The sequence below is a fragment of the Zootoca vivipara genome, chromosome 6 (genome assembly GCF_965207765.1).
Source record: "Zootoca vivipara chromosome 6, rZooViv2.hap1.1, whole genome shotgun sequence".
Lineage (NCBI taxonomy): Eukaryota > Metazoa > Chordata > Lepidosauria > Squamata > Lacertidae > Zootoca > Zootoca vivipara.
The window spans coordinates 8,027,348-8,047,808 of NC_142589.1; the positions used below are offsets into that span (position 1 = coordinate 8,027,348).

General features: G+C 53.4%; 2 protein-coding genes across 6 annotated transcripts in view; both read right to left on the reverse strand.

Annotated features, from left to right (window-relative positions):
• CROCC (ciliary rootlet coiled-coil, rootletin) overlaps window positions 1–12,077 on the reverse strand; it is a 52,835-nt gene extending 40,758 nt beyond the window's left edge. Inside the window, exons 1-6 of one of the 2 annotated variants that reach the window (XM_060276317.2) lie at window positions 11,313–12,077; window positions 7,565–7,706; window positions 5,816–5,967; window positions 1,541–1,732; window positions 832–915; window positions 374–471 (exon numbers count right to left, since the gene is read on the reverse strand). In XM_060276317.2, the coding sequence (XP_060132300.2) occupies window positions 374–471; window positions 832–915; window positions 1,541–1,732; window positions 5,816–5,967; window positions 7,565–7,706; window positions 11,313–11,900 (1,256 nt within the window). In that variant the 5' untranslated portion in view covers window positions 11,901–12,077. Of the gene's footprint in view, window positions 1–373; window positions 472–831; window positions 916–1,540; window positions 1,733–5,815; window positions 5,968–7,564; window positions 7,707–10,284; window positions 10,457–11,312 lie in introns of those variants that run through there. The other variant, XM_060276318.2, reaches the window with a different exon arrangement.
• Window positions 12,078–12,341: 264 nt separating this feature from the next.
• On the reverse strand, window positions 12,342–18,718 carry NECAP2 (NECAP endocytosis associated 2). 4 transcript variants are annotated; one of them, XM_035117935.3, is made up of 8 exons: window positions 18,608–18,718; window positions 18,040–18,140; window positions 17,250–17,354; window positions 16,449–16,530; window positions 15,502–15,610; window positions 14,319–14,454; window positions 13,857–13,944; window positions 12,342–13,593 (listed from the first exon to the last, which is right to left on the reverse strand). In XM_035117935.3, the coding sequence occupies exons 1-8, from the start codon at window positions 18,700–18,702 to the stop codon at window positions 13,542–13,544; spliced, it is 768 nt and encodes a 255-aa protein (XP_034973826.3). In that variant the 5' UTR covers window positions 18,703–18,718; the 3' UTR covers window positions 12,342–13,541. The 4 variants fall into 4 exon arrangements, with proteins under 4 accessions (XP_034973826.3, XP_034973824.3, XP_088527604.1 ...); XM_035117933.3 differs by having other exon boundaries at window positions 13,857–13,947; XM_088671478.1 differs by having other exon boundaries at window positions 18,040–18,178.
• Window positions 18,719–20,461: the final 1,743 nt, after the last annotated feature.

The following is a 20,461-nucleotide window of genomic DNA, read 5'->3' on the forward strand; positions in this document are numbered from 1 at the left end:
TTTATCTATTTGCACTTCGTGCTTTCGAGCTGCTAGGTTGGCAGGTATATAAACGAATGCAAATGGCTCGCTGAATCTTTCTGTTTGTTTGCTTAAATTAGGTTGATTTCCAGGGGGGGGGGGTGCTGAGTAATTTATTTATTGTTCTGAAAATTTATTATTTACATGCCACCCACCCGACTGGGTTTCCCCAGCTGCTCTGGGAGGCTCCCAACAAAAAAACAGTTAAAAGCGCAACACAACATCACACATTAAAAACGTTTGGGAACTACTCACTTAGGGGGTGGACAAAGGGAGTTGGGGTTTAGTGACTTGGGTGAGCTGTGCCTTGTAAAAGCCCCCGGCCCTGCCCTGCTCCTCCTCCCCCACTTGCCTTTGTTGCTCTTCCTCCAGCCGGATGAGAGCACTTTCCAGGTCACTGCTGTGCTCTTCCTCCTGGCGCAAGCGTGACTCTGTGATGTCCAGACGGCTCTGCAGGAAAAGGGAGCAGAGAGAACCCACCGCTGGGGCTTTGACAGACATGCAGGGGCTCAAAAAAAGCTTAGCTCCGGAAACTGGGGCAGCGTTCATCTGAGCATGCACAAAAGCACGGCTTAATCCAGGCTTCCTCCCCCCTTCCCAGCGGATTCCACACCCAATTGTAGTCCTCAAATATATGCAGGGATCCTGAGCATGTGAAGAGAGCCACCCATTCACACAAAGAGCACCCCAATGGCAACAGGGAAAAACCGCACGCCTCTGGGAAGCAGAAACAGTCGACAGCTCGAGGCTTGGAGGGAGAAAGGGAGCAGCAAGCATGACCCTCACCCCCAGCGTGAAAGAGGCGCTCACCACTAGGCGCTGCTGCTCCAGCTCCGTAGATTTCTCAAGCAGTTGCTCTTCCTGCTCCCCACACTTCTTTTTGTACTGGACAACCTAGAGAGGAGGGAGGTATGGACTACAAACCAGTTCTGGACAATATCTATCACCCAGCCCTAATTGCGATATCGGTTTCCTAATTTTTGAGCCGGCAATGTGAATCATGAGGGGGTGCATGTTTGTGTGTTTGCTCTGCAAAAATCACAACACGGGGAAAACCATGGAGCCGGCTGATGCCTCTACAGAGCTCCATCCTTATTTCCGAAACTGTAATACAGTGGTACCTTGGTTGTCGAACTTAATCCATTTCGGGAATCCGGAACCGTTCAAAAACCAAGGCACAGCTTCTGATTGGCTGCAGGAGCTTCCTGCACTCAATCAGAAGCTGCGTTGGACGTTCGGCTTCCAAAAAACGTTCGCAAACCGGAATACATACTTCCGGGTTTGCCGAGTTCGGGAGCTGATTTATTCGGGAGCCAAGCCATTCAACAACCAAGGTACCACTGTATATCAGTAAATTGCAACGTTTAGCTGCTGATGTATCATGATAATGAAAACCAGATATCGCTCCGATCTACTCATCGGCCTGGCCAGCAGGTGCTGCCGTGGGGCAGGGAAAGAAGTGTTGGGAGTGCTGCTGGCGGTGCGACCTGGTGCGTGGAGGGACTTATGGGGGTCTCACCTTGGCTTGCAGCTTCTGCACCAGCTGGGCCTGCCGCTGCTGCCCCTCCTGGTAGGCCTGGAGCTTCCTCTTGTAGGCTGCCTGCTCTTCCTCCAGCCGCCGGCGCAGCTCCACGTTCTGCTGAGCCAAGCTCTTGTTCTCCAATGCCTCCCTTTCCCGCTCGCCCGTCTCCAGGCGCAGCGCCTGCTCCAGCTGAGGAGTCCCGGGAAAGAAAGGGGAGGAGGATCAGGGCCCCTTGTGCCTAAGCCTCGCCTGCCCCAACTCCCAGGAAGAGCGAAAGAGCCCTCCTCTAGGCTTGTGGCCGTTGCCCATCGCGGTTGCATGGAACCTCCATGTCCCAAGGCAGCCTAACCTCTGGGAGCCCGCAGCCTGTCAAAGGAGCCAGCTCTGGGCTGATGGACTGCAGAGGAACTGCCGCAAGGCTAAGACGAAATAACAGCCAGACTGAACCACAAACACCAATTTGGCAGGGAAGCAAACTAATCCTTTCTTTTAATCAATCTTCCCAAGCCTGGGACAATTTAAACACAGAGCATCTGTAGGAAATTGCCCTTTGCTCCCACTTTCAAAGGCTTTGTCAAAAGGGACCGAGATGTGCGCGGTTTTGGATTTTTTAACAGAAAAATCGCTTGGGGGGGTGAATTGGGCGCAAGATGTAGAATGCAGGAGCGAAGTTTGCCCTCTTCCCAGGCAACGGCTGCCATGGCAACCTGCAGCCCATTTAAATTATCCTGCTAGTCTCCATGGTCACCGGAGCATGTGAGCCCAGCCCCCAACACAGCCTTGTAAGGAGAGGAGCCCCCAAACCAATAGCCACCCCCCCAGCCTCAGCCAGAGCAGAAATTCTTAGGAGAATTATTTCCTTTTCTGCCCTTCCCTACAGCCAAGAGGTAGGCAGACCCAGCTACGCTTTGAAGAAAACATCCCTCCGGTTCAGAGCTCTAGAAGGTTTCAGGAGCAAAAAAAAAAAAACCAGCCTGAGCATATATTGCCTTAGTAATAATAATAATAATAATAATTTATTATTTATACCCCGCCCATCTGGCTGGGTTCCCCCAGCCACTGTGGGCGGCTTCCAACAAAACATCAAAACACAGAAATCCATCAAACATTAAAAGCTTCCCTAAACAGGGCTGCCTTAAGATGTCTTCTAAAGGCTTGGTAATTGTTGTTCTCTTAGACCTCTGGTGGGAGGGCATTCCACAGGGTGGGTGCCACTACCGAGAAGGCCCTCTGCCTGGTTCCCTGTAACTTAGCTTCTCATAGCGAGGGAACCGCCAGAAGACCCTCGGTGCTGGACCTCAGTGTCCGGGCAGAACGATGGAGGTGGAGACGCTCCTTCAGGTATACTGGACCGAGGCCGTTTAGGGCTTTAAAGGTCAACACCAACACTTTGAATTGTGCTCGGAAACATACTGGGAGCCAATGCAGGTCTTTCCAGACCGGTGTTATATGGTCTCGGCGGCTGCTCCCAGTCACCAGTCTAACTGCCGCATTCTGGGTTAGCTGTAGTTTCCGGGTCACCTTCAATCTCAATTGGACTCCCCAATCTCAACCTCAGTTCCCCAGCCCCAGCTGCAAAAGAGGGAGGACGACACTGTCTTTCTGTACAGAACTGTTGCAACTATTATGGAAGCCCCTTGAAATTTGATTTGTTTTTCTACAAAAAGCCCTGGGGTGCCATAGGCAGCCCCTTGAAAATTGCTGATTTATTCCGGTGGCATCTCAGGAGAGGCGTTGCTGCCAGCCCTCCTCCTCCCTCCCTCACATTTCTAAGACGGGGCCGGGTAGTAATTTAAACACAAAGAAAGCTTGGGGGGGGGAACGAAATGCTTCATCCTGTTGTGACATTACAAAGAATTAAACTAGCTAGCTAACTAACCTAGCAAGGTTTCTTTGATCCAATGGACTGTCCTGCTTTGAACACTGAGAAGCACGAGATCACTGTCAATACGTGTGTGTTTTTTGCGCGCCTCCTTCCTTCCAAAGTGTTTCACGCCTGGTTCTTAAATCCATTAATTCAGGTCAAGCATGAGTGGCAGGGAACACGCAAACAGCCGCATGTCCCCTTTGCAAACTGCACAGCCCAGAGGCAGGTCTCAACCAGCCTGGGTGCCATTTAGCCAGCTGGACCTGTCCAGGCAGGCCAAAGCTCTTGAACGTGGAGGAAGAATAAAAAAAATGCCCAATTCCCGCCCCCACACCCCCAATACTCTGGAAAGCAGCCAGGAAATGTTTCCCATGGAGACCCTTAGCCAGATCTGAGCACAGAAGACAAGACTGGGGTGGGGGAGCAGGGCATGCTGGGAAACTGACCAAGGAAATAATGGGACCCATTCTAGTATGCCAGGACTTTTTTTGTTTTTGGAAGGGGCAGAGTTGGATCCTGGCAGGGCCCTCTGGTGCCTCTCTTTCTTCAGCTCCTCAAATCTCCCTTGCCAGAGCTCAATCCCATGGCAGGTCCACAGAGAATCCCTCCCCCTGCGCCAGCACATCTGTAAACAGCTCAAGCCATCCTCACTCCAACAGAGTCTGGGTCTTCCAACTTGCATTCAGTGTTCGAAACTAGCCAGGCGCCAGGCGCATTTTACACCTAGCTGCCGGTCACTTGCGACCAAGTGAAGATACCCGGGCGCCAGGATGGCACCTGACATCTCCACCATCTAGAGCAGTGTTTCCCAACCTTGTGCGTCCAGCTGTTTTCGGACTACAATTCCCATCATTCCTGACCACTGGTCTTGCTAGCTAGGGATGATGGGAGTTGTAGTCCCAAAACATCTGGAGGCACAAGGTTGGGAAACACTGATCTAGAGGTGCATGCCTGGGAATCATTGTATCTGGACCACTTTCACACACTAATACCCCACCCTGTGGAATTCTATGAGTTATATTTGATCTGCACAATCAAAATGAATCTCAGGAACCAAAATGCTTTTTTCTGTACAGCCTGAGCAGAAGCAGTAAACAACATTGCATTTGTACCTTGGTTGTTGAACACCTTGGTACTCGGACGTTTTGGCTCCCGAACGCCGCAAACCTGGAAGTTGAGTGTTCCGAGTTTGCGAATGATTTTTGGAAGCCGAATGTCCGATTGAGTGCAGGAAGCTCCTGCAGCCAATCAGAAGTCGTGCTTTGGTTTTCGAACAGTTTCAGGAGTCGAAAGGACTCCCGGAACGGATTAAGTTCGACAACCAAGGTACCACTGTATAGTTAATAGTTGAAGCTTGTTTTCACTTATCCCACTGCCCTGCCCTGCTCAAAGTTGTGAAGATACTTACATTATAAGTGGTCCATGTCACCATTAAGAAAAAGAGGTTGGGATGGGCCAATGTATACGTGGACTGTCCCTAGATCAAGTGACTTTTCTTCTTTTAATCTCTTAACCTAGCTCAAGGTTGCCATCAGAACTAGCCAGATGTTCAACTGGGAAGCAATCACAGTCAGTCCATCATTTGAAATATAAGACTTTAGAGCTGCCTGGCCCCCAAATGGCAACTAGACATTATGTTTTGGTGACTGTCGTTTAAGGAGCCATTTGATGCCTAGCGTACGAAAATGGTCAAAGGCCTGGAAACGATGCCTTATGAGGAACGGCTTAGAGAGCTGGGTATATTTAGCCTGGAGAAGAGAAGGTTAAGGGGTGATATGATAGCCATGTTCAAATATATAAAAGGATGTCATATAGAGGAGGGAGAAAGGTTGTTTTCTGCTGCTCCAGAGAAGCGGACACGGAGCAATGGATTCAAACTACAAGAAAGAAGATTCCACCTAAACATTAGGAAGAACTTCCTGACAGTAAGAGCTGTTCGGCAGTGGAATTTGCTACCAAGGAGTGTGGTGGAGTCTCCTTCTTTGGAGGTCTTTAAGCAGAGGCTTGACAGGCATATGTCAAGAATGCTTTGATGGTGTTTCCTGCACGGCAGGGGGTTGAACTGGATGGCCCTTGTGGTCTCTTCCAGCTCTACGATTCTATGATTCTATGTATATATCTGAGTTTCTCACACTGAAAATCTGTTTCTCACACTGCAAATATTCAAGTTGCTCTGCAAATCTGCAGATAATTCCTCAATGGCTTTCGGAGAAAGAGGGAATACACAAGTAAGGTTGCCTAGCAGAGCAGAGCTTCCAAATGACACCCACTCCTGGCCTCTTCCCCCAGAGCAGAGAACCTGCACTGCCTGCTTGCTGGTGCCAAGTAAAGACTTCATAGACCCATTTGCCTGGAAAGGCCTGCTGGGAAGGGTGGAGAGGACCCTGCCAGCCTCCTTCACCTACCCGCTCACTGATGGCGTTGTACTTGATGGCCAGCTCATCCCGCTCAGCCCGGCTCTGGGCCAGCAAATCCTCCACGCGGGAGAGTTCCTGCTGCAAGATGCGGTTCTCCTCCTGGAGGGAAAGCAAGGACGACATCTCGGCGTGGGAGGCCACTGCGGGAAGAGAGGAGCACAGAGGTAGACAGACACAGACACACACGCATCAAATGCATTTCTGCAGTTGGACAAGCCGCCCTGGGCTCCCTTTGGAACGAAGGGCAGGAGAGAAGTTTAAGAAATAAACAGAACAAAGCAAAGCAAGGGAACCTGGGGTGCACTGCCAGAACACCTGGCATACAGGTGCGCTAAATGGACTGTTGCGATGCCATAGAACAGGGGTGTCCAACAGGTCGACCGGGATCGACTGGTCAATCCCCGGGTGCTTTTGGTAGATCCGGTGGCTCCTCCATCCAGCCCTCCCCCCCCCCATCCTCTAGATTGCTAGAACGGAAGATGGAGTTTGCGTGGCAAGGCTGACTGTCTCCTTAGCGATCGATTGCTGAGCACCTCTTTCCATTTATTAGACCTGAAACCCCCCCCCAAATAAAAGGGACATTCCTCCCTAAAAGAAGATCAACAAGTTTGACCTGAACCCCCCAAAAAGGGGTAGATCACTGCCAGATTTTAATCGTGTGAGTAGATCGCAGTCTCTTAGAAGTTGGAACATTCCTGCCATAGAACATTCGCAAACATTTTCTCGCTGCTGGCTGGAAAGGCATCGGCAACAGGTTGTTGCTAATGGGGCAGCTTCTGCCAGAGAAGAGTCAGCGCTCACCTTGTCCCAGATGGTGTCCTGCAGTCTTCACCTTTTATTTCAGCCCCAGAGACTCTCCTTTATTAGGATGAGCAACCATGGAAGAAATGGAGGGATTGCTCACCTTTGCAACCACATATCTTCTGTAAAGTTCATTCTTCTTGGAACTGCCGGCGCCGGCGTCAGCCGCCCTCCCCTTTAACGGACAACTGATTTAAAGGATTTGCTGCTTTGGCCCGGACCTCCATGTCAAGTAGCAGTCTATCCCCGAATGCCAGATACCCAAATGCGCCAGCAAGAGAAAGTTGTGGCCTTCCCTGTTTTGCGGGAGCATTTGTCTGGTCACCATGAGCACCATAAAACTGGGTCTGATCCAGCAGCAGCCAGATTCCTTCTGATGTCTTCTGTGAGTTCCGCAAAGGTGCATCACCCACTGAGAGTCACTCACACAGAGTCTCTCCCTCCCTCTCACGTACAGAGAGAGCTTCCTATTTGCTGCCTTCCCTCCTTCCACTTCTACCTCCTCATCCATCTGTTCCGAATTCCTTTCACTTCCCAGGGATTGTTTGGAAACAGAGCATTTCAACACAGCACAAAGCCCCTGGGCCCAGCCTCCTTGTCCTGTCCAGAAGGGGTGACAGGCAGGTGGGCCGGGCAGGGTGCCCTGAAGCTCAGCAGAGGATGAAGTGCCGGATACAACAAGATGGAGTACCAGAATGTCAGGAGCTGGCTCTGTCCTTTCCACCTGTCACCTGCCAGGAGTTGGAAGAGGAAAGGGTCCGTCCTGCCAGGTACCCAGCCAGAGCAGAGCTCAGCTGCCTCCTTTCTGTCTTGCTTGCAGCGGAAACTAGGCCAGGCCAGGAGATGAGGACCCTGGCAAGGGAGGCGGGCCAAGAAGGCTCCCTTCCCAGCCCACAGTTCTCCAGTTCCAAGAAGAAGCGTCTTCTCCAAACATACCTTGGCAATCGCTTTGCGAGAGGTTCTTGGTGACGATCTCCCGGATCCTAGCTGGCAAGCGGGTGGGTGGAGAGTCTTCGCAGGAGCCCCTGACAGAGAGGCTCTTCCCTTCTGCCGAGATCAGGATGCTGTCTTCCACTTTCTGCCGGGTAGAACAAGCCAGTCTCAGCAACCAGGGACCAGCCCTGAAGAAGCCAAGACAGAGTCTCCTCTGGGCCAAGACAGCTTCTCGAGGAGCCCAAGATGCAGAGGCAGCATAGAGCAGGAACAAGCCACACTGGCCAAAAAAGGTTGCCAGCTGCACAGCAGGTGAAGAGTTGGCCCAGGCATCCCCAAACTATGGCCCTCCAGATGTTTTGGCCTACAACTCCCATGATCCCTAGCTAACAGGACCGGTGGTCAGGGATGATGGGAATGGTAGTCCAAAACATCTGGAGGAACGAAGTTTGGGGATGCCTGAGTTGGCCTCTGGTGCCAGGAGAACTTAGGGAGCCTCTTGCCTCTATTCTAAGCTCCCTGGCTTTGGGCTCTTTGAGTCAAGCCTCTCCCTCAGTGGCCCCATCAATAAAATGGGAATAAGAGTGCCCTGTCTCTGACAGACAGACACACACACACACACACCAACATCATTGCCAAATTAAAAACCAGATGAACTTTCTCTATAGTTTTACACACCTATATAGCAGTCAGTGAACTATATTTCACTCTGGGGTTTGGGTGGAACCGAAATTTCCATCCAGGCCGACCCATACATCAGTCCCCAGCCCAGTTCAGCACCTGGGACTGGACAGGGTGCTGCAAGGGGAGATGAGCAACCCCAGAAGGAATCCACGGTGGGGGTGTGGGGGGGGGGGCTGAGACCAAACATATTCAGCACTTAGGGGGCAGCTCTATCCTCATGGAGCAGAGGGTGGCCTGTCTCAGGAGTGGGGGTCCCCAGTACAAAAACCCAACCTTCTCCCAGAATCTCCAGCCCAGGAAACTCAAGGAGACTAAAATGAGCGACTGGGCCTGGCTGCAAAAGGGGCTCAGAACTTCATTGTCCCCTGAGCATCTTTGTGGCTTGGGGGGTGGAGAGGTGGAAAGAGAAGGGAAGTAGACAACTCAAGTGGGCAACTTGGGGAGGGGGAGCATCTCTCTCCCTTGCCCAGGCCGGACCTTGAATCAGTGCCCCCCCCTCACCGTGCCTTGGGACCCTGTTCCTCCATGGCTTCAGTATAAAAGGATGTCCAGATTTAGTGCCCTAATGCCCAGCAATCCAATAAGGTGCCTCCTTGGCCCTCCGTTATCCCATAGAAGGTTTAAAGGTCACCTCCAAAACGGGACTCAGGACTTGGCTGACTTCTTTGCAAAGTGTGGGGGAGGGAAAGGCTCGCCGCCGCCCCAACTTAGGCACTCAAATATTCCAATAATAATAATAATAATTTTTTATTATTTATTCCCCAGCCACTCTGGGCGGCTTCCAACAGAAAAATAAAACACAGTAATCTATTAAACGCCTCCCTGAAAAGGGCTGCCTTCAGATGTCTTCTAAGAGGCTGGTAGTTGTTTTCCTCTTTGACATCTGTTGGGAGGGCATTCCACAGGGCAGGCGCCACCACAAGCCCTCTGCCTAGTTCCCTGCCCACCTCCTAAAATTATACTACTCCCTCTAGCTCCCAGACTCAAGACACATTCTCCAACCTGTTCACAGAAGTAGCAGCCAAGGATGGAGACCTGAAAAAAAAACAATCCTGGATCTTTTGGTCAACTGGCCCAGACATTCTTCATCAAGCGCTCCCCAAAACTGAGCAACCCCCCTTCCTTGCACAAACCTTACAACAACTTTGCAAAGTAGATAAGTATAGTCATGCCCTTGTTTCAGAAGGGGAGCTGAGGCTGAGAGGTTGTGGCTGGAATGGACACAGGGAGTTTATTCAGTTCGATGGGACTTCATCATGCCGCCTTCTCGCTGGATCAAGCCCACAGAGTCCTCCAACACCTTCAGAGCCACCAAAGTCCTAAGGAGTGCAGAAGACTTCACTCCAGGGTTAGGCTGCATTTACTTTAGATGATGGCCCGCCTGTTAAATCAGGGCGGAGGACTGGGCTGCAACTTTAGATTGAAGCGTGAATTTAGCTTTATACCTGTAAATCTCCTGTAACACTGAGGATCCAACAGCAGCTCCTACACAAATAAGATGCTTCTCTTTTCCAGTACTTGGGTTGATTTTAGTTTTCTAATGCAATCCCTCACGATTAAACCTTGCATTCCTCAGCTTTTAGATCAGCTAACAAAACCTAGTTGTTGTTTTATGCATAACTAAAAGGGGGAGGAGAGAGAGATTTCCTTTCAAGAGAGGAGACATTACAAACCTTTGTCCAATGGTACAAATATTTTCCAACATCCAACCCGCCCCCCAAGGCAAGACTAATTTGGAGAAATTCCCATCAAAGGCAGGGAAAGAGTAGAATAAATTAGGGCTCCTACTTTTAGGGGGTTGTTTCTGGCGCCAACTTCGGAGTCTATATGGAGAAGATGCGCCCAGGTGCCCCCAAAAGGAGATTATATTCTAAAGAAAGAAAGAAAGAAAGAAAGAAAGAAAGAAAGAAAGAAAGAAAGAAAGAAAGAAAGAAAGAAAGAAAGAAAGAAAGAAAGAAAGAAAGAAAGAAAGAAAGAAGGCAGGCGGGTTGTCGGAGAGGGTTGAAGGATGCTGCCGCCGCCAGGCAGCCCCCACGGACCTGAACCGCAGCCTCCAGCTTCAGCTCCGCAGCCTCCGCGTTGCTCATGGGGAGGGGGCCGCCACCGCCGCTCTACGGCCGGGTTCCGGGGGGCTCCTGCCGGGCAGGGGTGGCCGCCTCCATGGCCCTTTGCACAGCAGATGTGATGCTTGCTGCTGCTGCTGCTGGAGGAGGAGAGGGGCAGGACCCAGGGAGGAGCGCGAGCCCGAGCCGCCCCCGCCTCTTTCCCGGGTCCCGCGGCTGCTGGGGGGAGCCGGGCAGGACCAATCGCCGCCCGGCAGCAGAAAATGGGGTGGCGGCGGCTGCAGGCTGCCTCCCCCGCGGACTCAACCCGTGGCGCTCCCGGGTCCTAGAGGCCGCCTCTTCTCCGGCTGATACGGCCCCTTCCCCAAAGTTTGCAGCGCAGGAGCAGGCGCCCCCTCTGCCCGGCGGAGCGCCCCGCCCTCGAGCTCGGGCTGCAGGCGGATACAGTACTGTATTCGGCACGGGGCAGACACGGGCGGAGTAGCAGCCCGAGCCCCACCGAGTGAGCCGGTTCAACTTTCTCATCGGGGAATGTGCCCCACAGCGCGCGCTGCGGCCCCTTTGCCGGGAGGGCATGGAGCAGACATTCAACAGATGGAGCCTCGCGCGTGCCTGCTGCTACGCTCCTGACCGATGCTGCACCTGTTGGATTTCTGCCCCACCCAACCTGACAAAGGGGGAGGAGCCCCATCAAGCAGTTGTGAGGTGCTGTGCAAGCGCGGTGGGGTCCGGGGAGTTTTTTAAGTCGATTAAATTCAAAGACGCGAATTCGTTTGCTCCCAGATTCCAAGACGTGTCCCGTGTGTGGGCAAAGGGGTACCTCGGTCCCGACGCTGCGCTTCAAGAGAGGGATGGACAGGAGGTTGTTGTGCAGTGCCTCGGAGCATGTGTGGAGTGCACGGCCTTCCTCTCCCAGCCCTCCTCCCTAGAGAGCATCAGCCCTGCCCCTGGCCTCCAAGTGCCCCAGGACAGAGCTGCCCCCCATCGCCAAGCCAGCCCCTCACCTGGCACAGGTGGCTCGTCTGGTCCGCTGCCTTCTCAAACCGCAGCAGCGTTACTATAGCGCCGCCGGGCATCGGTGGAGAAGGGCGGGCTTCAGACGGCGCCCTTGGCCGGCCCAAGAATGCCGCTTCCTCCTCCTCCTCCTCTTGTTCTTCCAGGCCAAGGCGCGTGCCAAGGGCTCCGGTTGCACTCGGGGGAAACCCAGGCAGCACCAGCATAAGCTGCTTAAGTCTCCGGGAATTACGGCCGCCCTGCGGGGCGGCTGAGCGCTGCCTTCTTCCCGAAAGGGAGGCTTTTCTCGCATGTCCAAGTGACCCCCAACCAGGACACAGCCCCCGCTTCCCGCCAGGACTTTGCAAAAACTGGAAGCGGCTCTGCAAGCCAGGCCTGACATGTCGGGAAAAGGGAAAGGGTGGTGGGGCCTTTGGGAGGTCATCTTCTTTGATAGCTAGAAGCTTGTTTGAGGCCTGGGGACACCACCAAGCACCAGATATTCCGGGGCAAATCCAAAGCCAAGCAGATTGTTCAGATGCAGCAGTGGATGCACTGTGATTTCCCTGTCCCGGAGAAAGACAAGCAGGACTCAGCATTTGGCTTGAGAGGGGGGGAAATCCCACCTTGCATTCCCCCAAATGATACTGCTTTCGGGGGTTCTGGGGCTGGTTTTTTTTGGCTGGAAAAGGTTCTTTGCTCACAGTCACAAATGCCAGCCAAGGAACTTGGGGTGCAACAGAATTGTACCTCTGGGCATGAACAGAGTGCCAATCCTCAAAAAAACAAACAAACACAATAGGAGTGGAAGTCCTAATCAGAGGAGCCCCACTAAAATAGCTGCATCTATTAAATTCAATGGGTCCAACATGGGGCACCACCCTTAGGTGTAGGAAGGTGTCCTTGGGAACCCACCCCTGAGCCAACCAACATGTGACTCTCACTGAGACACTGTTTTTACTCATTCTTTTGGCCTTTTCGCTCCCCCGCCTGGGTCCATTTCTGCTTCCCCAGCCCCTTTCCCAAAGACAAATAAAGGCTTTTATACAGATAAATATACATATACATTTTTAATAAGGAACCAGCTCAAAAATAACAAAACAAAAGGCAGGAAAAAAACTTTATGGAGTTTCATAGTAAGAAAACGTCCTGTAAAAGGCCTTCGTCTTAGAATAAATAGGATAGGAGTGAATACAAAGATCTGTATTTCAAAAGAGAATTAAAACCCGGTTCCATAAGATGGCCCAGGGGGCAGTTTTTGTCCTTCACAACATCTGAGGCACCACAGGCAACCACCTGTGAAAGGAGAAAAACCCAGGTCTCTCCGAAAGTAAAAGGGTAATTTGTCGTGTGTGCGCGCACGTTAAAAGTCACACCAATATGGAATGTGAGGAGTTCCACTGCTCTTGCTGCTCAAAAGGCCAGTTTTAGCAGAGAAGGAAAAACAGAAGGCACTTCACAAGGCAAAGCAGAGCCAGGGACCCCCGCCCTCAAATGACATCGACGTGGCAACATTGCTCGCCGCCTCTGCAACAAGCTGACGACTCTTCTCTCACTCCCAGCACTGCTACCTCCACCACAACCATCAGAGGCAGAGCAACATGACAGAATAGGGGGCCCAGCGTCCTTCCAGTGTGGAAGGCACCCTGGAAATTCCGAGGGGGAGATATGCGACAGGTAAGCCATTTCAAGTTTACAAGGTGGGCTGCGAAGGGAGGGCGCTGCCAGTCACCTCCTGCAAGGGAAGCCGCCTTTGCCCATGTGCAGAGTGTGTTTCCTGGGGCAGCTGTGCCACAAAATCCCTCCAAGCTAGTAAGGGGGCGAGGTGAGGCAAGCATATCAAAGAAATACCATTAAGACACCACACAAGACAGGAAAAAAGGCAAGAGAGAGGAAGGAGCCTCTTTCTTTCTGGACAGGCCCAGCTGTGCCCCCTCTTTCCCACTCCAGGGTTCCAGGTTCCTAAGCTGTGACCTGAACCCAGAAAAAAAACTCCCTCCCCTTTCAGGGACCCCGAATGCTGAGGGGGTAGATGGAGGTGGGGAAGGGAGAAGAGGATCTGCACAGCCCCAGCTGACCCCCACCTTCCCTATCCCATAAAATGCCCAAAGCAAACATCCAAGCACATCCAGAACTGGGATCTCATGATGTACCACGAGGGCAAAGTGGCTTCGTCTTTGGTCCACAAGGGTCCTTCCGTGGCCTTCACCCCAGACCAGAGAAGCACAAGATGCTCGGGCTCAGAACTGGACCCAGCTGGTGGAGCTCTGCTGAGTCTGACCGGAGGCAGACCTAGGAGGAGAAAGAAGAGGCACTCCCTTCAGCAAGGAGTATATCTGCAAGGGCCCAGGGCCTGCACTGCACTGGGGACAGAGAGGGCCCCCCTCGCCCTGAACATCTGGACGTAACCTCTGGGACTTGAACATCATGAACCTGGCACCCCTTGGATCCCACCAACAAATGTTAGATGAGTTTTCTGGCCAAGTGTACTAAAAAGGGTGGGGTGGGTGGAAAGGGACACATTTCAACTTCTGCAACCAACATGTGACTCTCACCCAGAAGCTTTGGTGAAGTCTCCCCAGATGTCCGCAGCTGCTTCTGTAGAATTTGAAGCCTGCGGAGGCGGCCACGGGATGGAGACATCTGCTGATAAACAGGATACAGGGACGGAGAGACAGAGAGATAACCTTTCGTCACCAGGGATATATTTCACAGCCCCTTCCTGGCCAGCCCTTTAAGAGCCCCTGGGACCTGGTGAAGAGAAAGACCCCAGAAAGGCAGGCAGCCGAGACAATGCTAGAGGAGGTGGGGGGAGTTTAACCTAATCAGCCTCCTCTGCTCCGAAGCTTGCCTGCCCCGAGAAAACCTTAGACTCCTGCGACGCAAGGCTGGGAAATCACCTGCCCGTAACCACAAGCAGGCCTGGCCTGGGGAAAGCCAGCTACAAAACAGGACGGCTGTGCACTGCCATAAGGGACTTTCCACTTTTGCGAGTGAGATCGACAGGAAACACAGACCTGCCTCAGCAGCAGATGAAAGCTGCTCCCCGGTCAGGGAGGCCTTTCCTCCAGGAGGGGGTGGGATGAGGCTGGGGCCCCCAGAGCCTGTTGCTCGGGGCCTGCTTGCCGAGGAGCCGTCCTTCTTCTTCACGTTCTGAAAGGAGATTGAACTGCATGGTCAGTCACTCAAAGGTGTGAAGGGCATTCCCCGGCCCACAGCTGCGTCTCTCTGCATGGGTAGCAACCCCAGCTGAAAGGAGGGAAAGGCCTCATCCACCTTGCAAGCAACCTGCAGCTCCAGCCAGCATGTTGGGGACATTCCCTTGACAACAAGTCAAGGCCTGGGCTGAGGTGACTTTGAACTCATCTCCTTTGGCTCATCTCCTTGCACACATTGGCACAGAGTAGACACACCTGCGCAAGACACAAGAGCAAAAAGACTCTCCCCCGCCCCTTTGGCCTTGCATAGTGTTGTTCATTTCTAAAAAGCCATTATCATGTGGCCAAGTGATATAGAGGCAGAAACAGGGCACAGGGTTGGGATGGTGGGATACTGGTGTGTGTGTGTGTCTCAAAAGAAATCCCTTTGGGATGAGAGAGGGTATAATCTGCTGGTGATCAGATTAAAGGTAAAGGTAAAGGGACCCCTGACCATTAGGTCCAGTCGTGACCGACTCTGGGGTTGCGCGCTCATCTCACATTATTGGCCGAGGGAGCCGGCGTATAGCTTCCAGGTCATGTGGCCAGCATGACAAAGCCGCTTCTGGCAAACCAGAGCAGCACATGGAAACGCCGTTTACCTTCCCACTGTAGCGGTTCCTATTTATCTACTTGCATTTTGACGTGCTTTCGAACTGCTAGGTTGGCAGGAGCTGGGACCAAGCAACGGGAGCTCACCCCGTCACAGGGATTTGAACCGCCGACCTTCTGATCAGCAAGCCCTAGGCTCAGTGGTTTAACCACAGCGCCACCTGGGTCCCCATGGTGATTGAATTAGTCCCCACCATTTGGGGTCAGAAAGGAATTTTCTTCCAGGTCCTACTGGCTATCGACCCTGGGTGGTGTTCCTTGGTAACCCATGGCTTGACTTGCTGATTTGAGCCCCTTGTTAGCATTTGCTTTGCGACTCCTTTTCCACAGCCCACCCCTGCCCCCTCTGCCACAGCCGGACAAGCCCAGAGAGGTCCCTCCTCCTCCTCACCGCAATGTTGAGCTTGATGGTCTGCCCTTCCTTGAAGCCCAGGTCCAGTTTGGGGCCCTGGTCTGGATTCAGGGCCTGCTTGGCCAGCTCACTCTGCTGTTTGACCCACCTGTTGAGAGAATAAATTGGGGGAGGGGGTGTCACGAGGCAGCAGAGCAAAAAGCATAAGGTGCTGGCAGGGTGGGGCGGGGGTGTTGAGAAAGTGGCTGTGTTGCACTCAGCACCCGAGCCCATGAAAGCAAGCACCTTCTCTTTCAGAAGGAATCTGTCACAGCCACAAAGGCAGCACCCAAAACCCTGTGTTTGATTTCAATTGGTGGGGGGGGGGAGTCTGCAGGGAGTCATGGTTGCTTTTCCCCTGCAACCCTCATCTGCCTTGGATATCCAACCCGCCCCCGCCTGCCACCCCAGCCTGGGTAGATGGAGAGTTGCAGGGGGGAAACTCCTTCCAGCTGCTGCTCCTCTGCAAGTTCCCCCCTGCTTCCATCCCCAGAATCAGCCCCCTTCCCGGTTCCCCTGGCTCGCCTGCTGAAATCCTTCAATTTGTCAGGGTTTACCAGAATGCAGGCTCCTTCAGCAAGGCAGACACCAGGGAGCAAAAGGGGACTGCAAGTCATGACAGAATCTGCCCCCCACCTGCAACCGGCAGCTGCCCAAAACCCCGCTCTCTTTCCTTCACTTCACTGCTTCTTTCACAGAGGGAGGGGTTGAGGTTTTTGTTTTGTTTTGCACCAGCAGAGCCAGGCAGGGGCATTCGAAGGAAGCCCAGGAGGCAAAAGGTAGCTGCAACTTGTACCACCTCAGGAGAATTAGCTTGGCTTGCGTGGAAAGGCGCCTTGCTCTTCCAAGGCTCCAACCGGTGTAGCAAAGACTCCACCCTGCTCCCCCTGGGCTGGGGAAGGTCTGGACACCCAGGCACTCTGGCAAAGTGGGAGGCAGATGCTCACTTGAAATGGTCCTGCAGAGCGACGTTGAAGTCGAAGGCATCACCTCGGTCCACAAAGCCGACTCCAATGAAGGCCCGGCGCCCTGCAAGAGAAGCCATGCTCATTCTGTTGGCAGCCGAGCTTTCAGTGTGGCACACCAAGCAAGTGCTGAGAGTCCCCGGCTGCCCACAGAGTGCAGAGGCAGCCCTGGGAACAGAGGAAGGGCAGCACCTACAAGAGGGGCAGCTCAGTGGCACCAGGGGTGTTAGGAGTGGCTGCGGCAGCAAGCTGGGCAGAGGCAAAAGGCCTCATGGGACCTCACTGGCACTGAGGACTGAAGCCACTTTCCCAGGGACAAAACCACACCAAAGCAGAAGGGCCTCTCACACACCATGGCAGGTGCAAAGGACATTGCCCTCTCCTATGATTGGACCTGACTAGCAGCCCATTGTTAGCCAATCCAAACAAGGCAAAAAGCAGGAAGCAGGAAGAGATCTGAGGGCAGAGTGGGGCGGGGGGTGACCAAGAAGAAGCAGCCCTGGGGGAGCCAAGCTGTGCCGGCGCCAAGAGGGCCATAAAAGAGCATGCTGAGGAAGAGCAGTGAAGGGGGAAAGGGGTGCAGAGGGTCCTCTTCCCAAAGGCCCCCCAAGTCCTGGCAAATCCCAGCTTGCTGCAAGAAGGAAGCTTTGGGTTTTGAGGGAAAGAGGAAGGGGGGCTTGCAGGCACTGCCTTAGGATCATTCCAGGAGATGCACAAGTGGGGAACTGGTTCCCGCTGCCCTGCGTGCCTAGGAGGACACGATCCGAACCTCCGCCTCCATACCGTTCCCGTCCTCAATGCGAATGACAAAATATCGGCTGGAGTCCGTCACACTCTCCACAGTAATGCTGGGGAACTGGTCCACAGAAGCCTGGGCAAAAAGTTCTCCTGGAAGGGGGGGAAGTGAGGATGTGAAACCAGCTGGTCAGCTTCTCCCACCCACCCAACCAAATATACCTTCAGTGCCGTGAGTACATCCCACACTTAGCAGATTGTGTTGCTTCTCTTCATACTTGTGCATTTTGGTTCAATGAAAGTGACACACACACACCCAAACCAAATGTGTGTGTGGTATTGATGCATAGATTCTGAATCAATGCTCATTCATGTCCTTCAAAATGCTTTGAACTGGAAATTTAAGTTCACAAATAAGTTGGAGGGGGGGGGGGCGACTCTGCAGTTTAAGCTGTGCCCTTTCTGCCTTCAGGAAAATTAATTATTGGACTCCTGGGCACTGCAAGCAAGTCAGGGGAAGCTTGCTAGTGCTCACCACCACCACCCTGAATGTAGAGTTTGCCCATCACATGGACACCCTGCAACTGCTCCCCTTCAGGTGTGGCAGTGAGGGCTGGGATTCAGGGTAGCCTGACAGACCCGTAAAAAAACCCCATTCTGGCTTCCTATGGACAATCAACCTGGCTAAAAAGGATTGCCCTGAACCACAGTCACTGTGTCTCCTTTTGCCTGAGGCTTAGCTAAGCCCTAAACCTGAAGCTTAGCTAAGGCTAGGAAAAGCTCCCTCCCTCCAACAACCATGCAGCACAGAGACAATGGACACCTCACTCTCCATTACCTGAGTTCTTGTCCTCCAACTTGATGTAGGCCACGTTCCCTTTGGCCGTTATGCGCATGCGCCCACTCCATGCTGGCTGGTCCAGCTGCCACTCTGCAGCTCTAGCACCAGAGAGAGAAGACAGCGCCGCTGCTCAGGGCTAAAAGTCACCCAACAGAATCAAAAGCGTTGGAAGGGGGCCCCGAACACCAGCTTGCCTAACCACCTCCCCTCTTTTTCCAGTGCAGAAAACCTGCAGCTGCAACATACACAAACACATCAGGCGGCCTCGTCGCGCTTCGGAGCAAATTTCTCTTTCACGCCATGTTTGTTAAAGGAGTAGGCTAAGCACCCTTATCCCCCCCCCAAAAAAAACACCTCCCATGTTCCTCCTTCGCTGCCACTCCTTCAAAACTCCCGTTTTAACACGACGGTGGTGCCACTGTACGCTCCTTCCGACCCCCCAGCACCTCGAACTGAGACTTGAGCCCCAACCCGCAAGAACCGCATTGGTTTGGAAGTGGGGGGGGGGAGTCCGAGGCGGGTAAAGGAGGGCACTCTGCACATGCCCCGGGGCTCCCCGGCTCACCTGTAGCCCCGGTTAGAGGCGCGCGGAGGCACTCGGTAGACGTGGACTTCCGGCTTGACGCAGAGCACCGATTCGTACTCCTCGCTCTCCGCCATCTCGATCGCCTACTCCGCGGAACCCGGAAGCGCGGCTGCTCTCCGCCCACGGAGTCGCATGCGCGGACGCGCGCAAACCGGAAGCGTCCGTCACCCTTCTTTTGCGTCACGGCCTGCGGTGGGAGGGGGTTTCCGGCTCCAAGGCTCCTCCTGCCTATTGTGTCGAAGGCGAAGACGGCAGCGAAATAAAGCCTCGCCGGCCAAGGCAGCGGAGCCCACTCAAAGGCCTTCCCGGCTCCGCGGCCCCTCCTTCGCCTCCGTTCGCTTTTGCGGACAACCTCTGCTCGGGGAATGGCCCTCGTCGTCTCCCGCCGTCAGACTGAGGAGGGCGCATAGACTAGTGAAAATTGTAGATTGGTGCTCGCTGTGATTTCAATGGAAGCTTCCGGGTTCTTCGGGCCTTTTTAACATTGTGGTTCCGAGGGGCTGCCCGATGGAAAACAGGCAAAATCCACGGCACTGAAGCGCCGTCTCCCCACCTTCGCAGTAGGCAACAGAAAACGTGGGATCCCATCCTTCTGGTCTCCCTTCCGCGCTAAGGACTCCGAATCCAGGAATTGGGACGTGCCACTCTACACTTTCTTATATCTACGCGGGCGAGGTGGGAAATGTTTTGGTTTTCCATGGTGGAAGCATAGGACTAGGAGGGACACAAAAGGCATAGAGCTCGAGAGAGAGAAAATGGTTTCCGCTGTGTCCCGACGCGGCTGTTCCCCCTGGTGGCCGGGAAGGACGTCGGCAGCCGCGTCTCCGCTGAGCCGACAGAGCTCAATGTGTAAAGGCGCTAAGCCTCGAACTTTCGGGAGGCGGGCTGAGAAATATTTTAAGGGACCCGGTTCGAGCTAGGGCCCCTTTCCCGGGGAGGTGAGTGTCCAGGGGCTGGAGCCAGCATTGCACGGTGGTGCAAAAGAAAATCGAATTCATCAATGCTAAAAGGTGGGGAGCGGGGGCTTGACCCGGCGGCTGCAACTGAGCAGGAAACAAGGGACCGGCGGGCGGTGGAATCGCACCCGATGCCGGAGCAGGGGGAGCATCCCCCTAGCTGATTCTTATAAAATGACTTGAAAAATAAAAGTGTCGTGATTTTGAACAGTCTACGCAGAACTTCTTGCTTCCGCCTGCAAAATGATATTTTTTGGATCTGGAAAAGGTTCAGAAAAGGCCAGCGAGAGAGAAAAACGATCCAGCAAGCAAGGTGTGCTGTAAAATTAGGCTTGATGTGGGTCCCCGCCGCCCTCTACAAGCCGGGACCGTCTGCCGAAGTTGGCTGTCCGGAGAAGCACTCAGCGTGGCCAGAGATGCTACTTGGAGGCTACGGAGTCCCCAAACTGGCAATGTATGGCCATCAGGAACTGCCTTCACGATCGGAACCCGCAGTGGCCACTCACAGGCTTCTCCAATAGGCATGAAGCCAGCAGTGCTTTTTCATTGGGTAACTCCAGGATCGGGCATGCGGGAGAGCCATCCCCCATAAGTCCTAATGCACGTTGCCTAATGTAGGGGAATCCCCCCCACACCTCTTGCCAACATAGCCCAGGTAGACTTCTGTCTCCTCCCCACCCCAATACTGTATCTCACTTTAGTCAGACCTCTTGTTTTGCAACCAGAAGCAAAACCCCACCACCAACGCTGCTCTTCAGTCCTACAGGAGAGCATCTGCATCCATAAAAGCTGGCCCACATCAAAGTAGCATGTTCCTTGTTCTCTGGCATTATGCAAGGCAGTAGCTAAAACTCACCAGTAATCAGAAGACAAGACA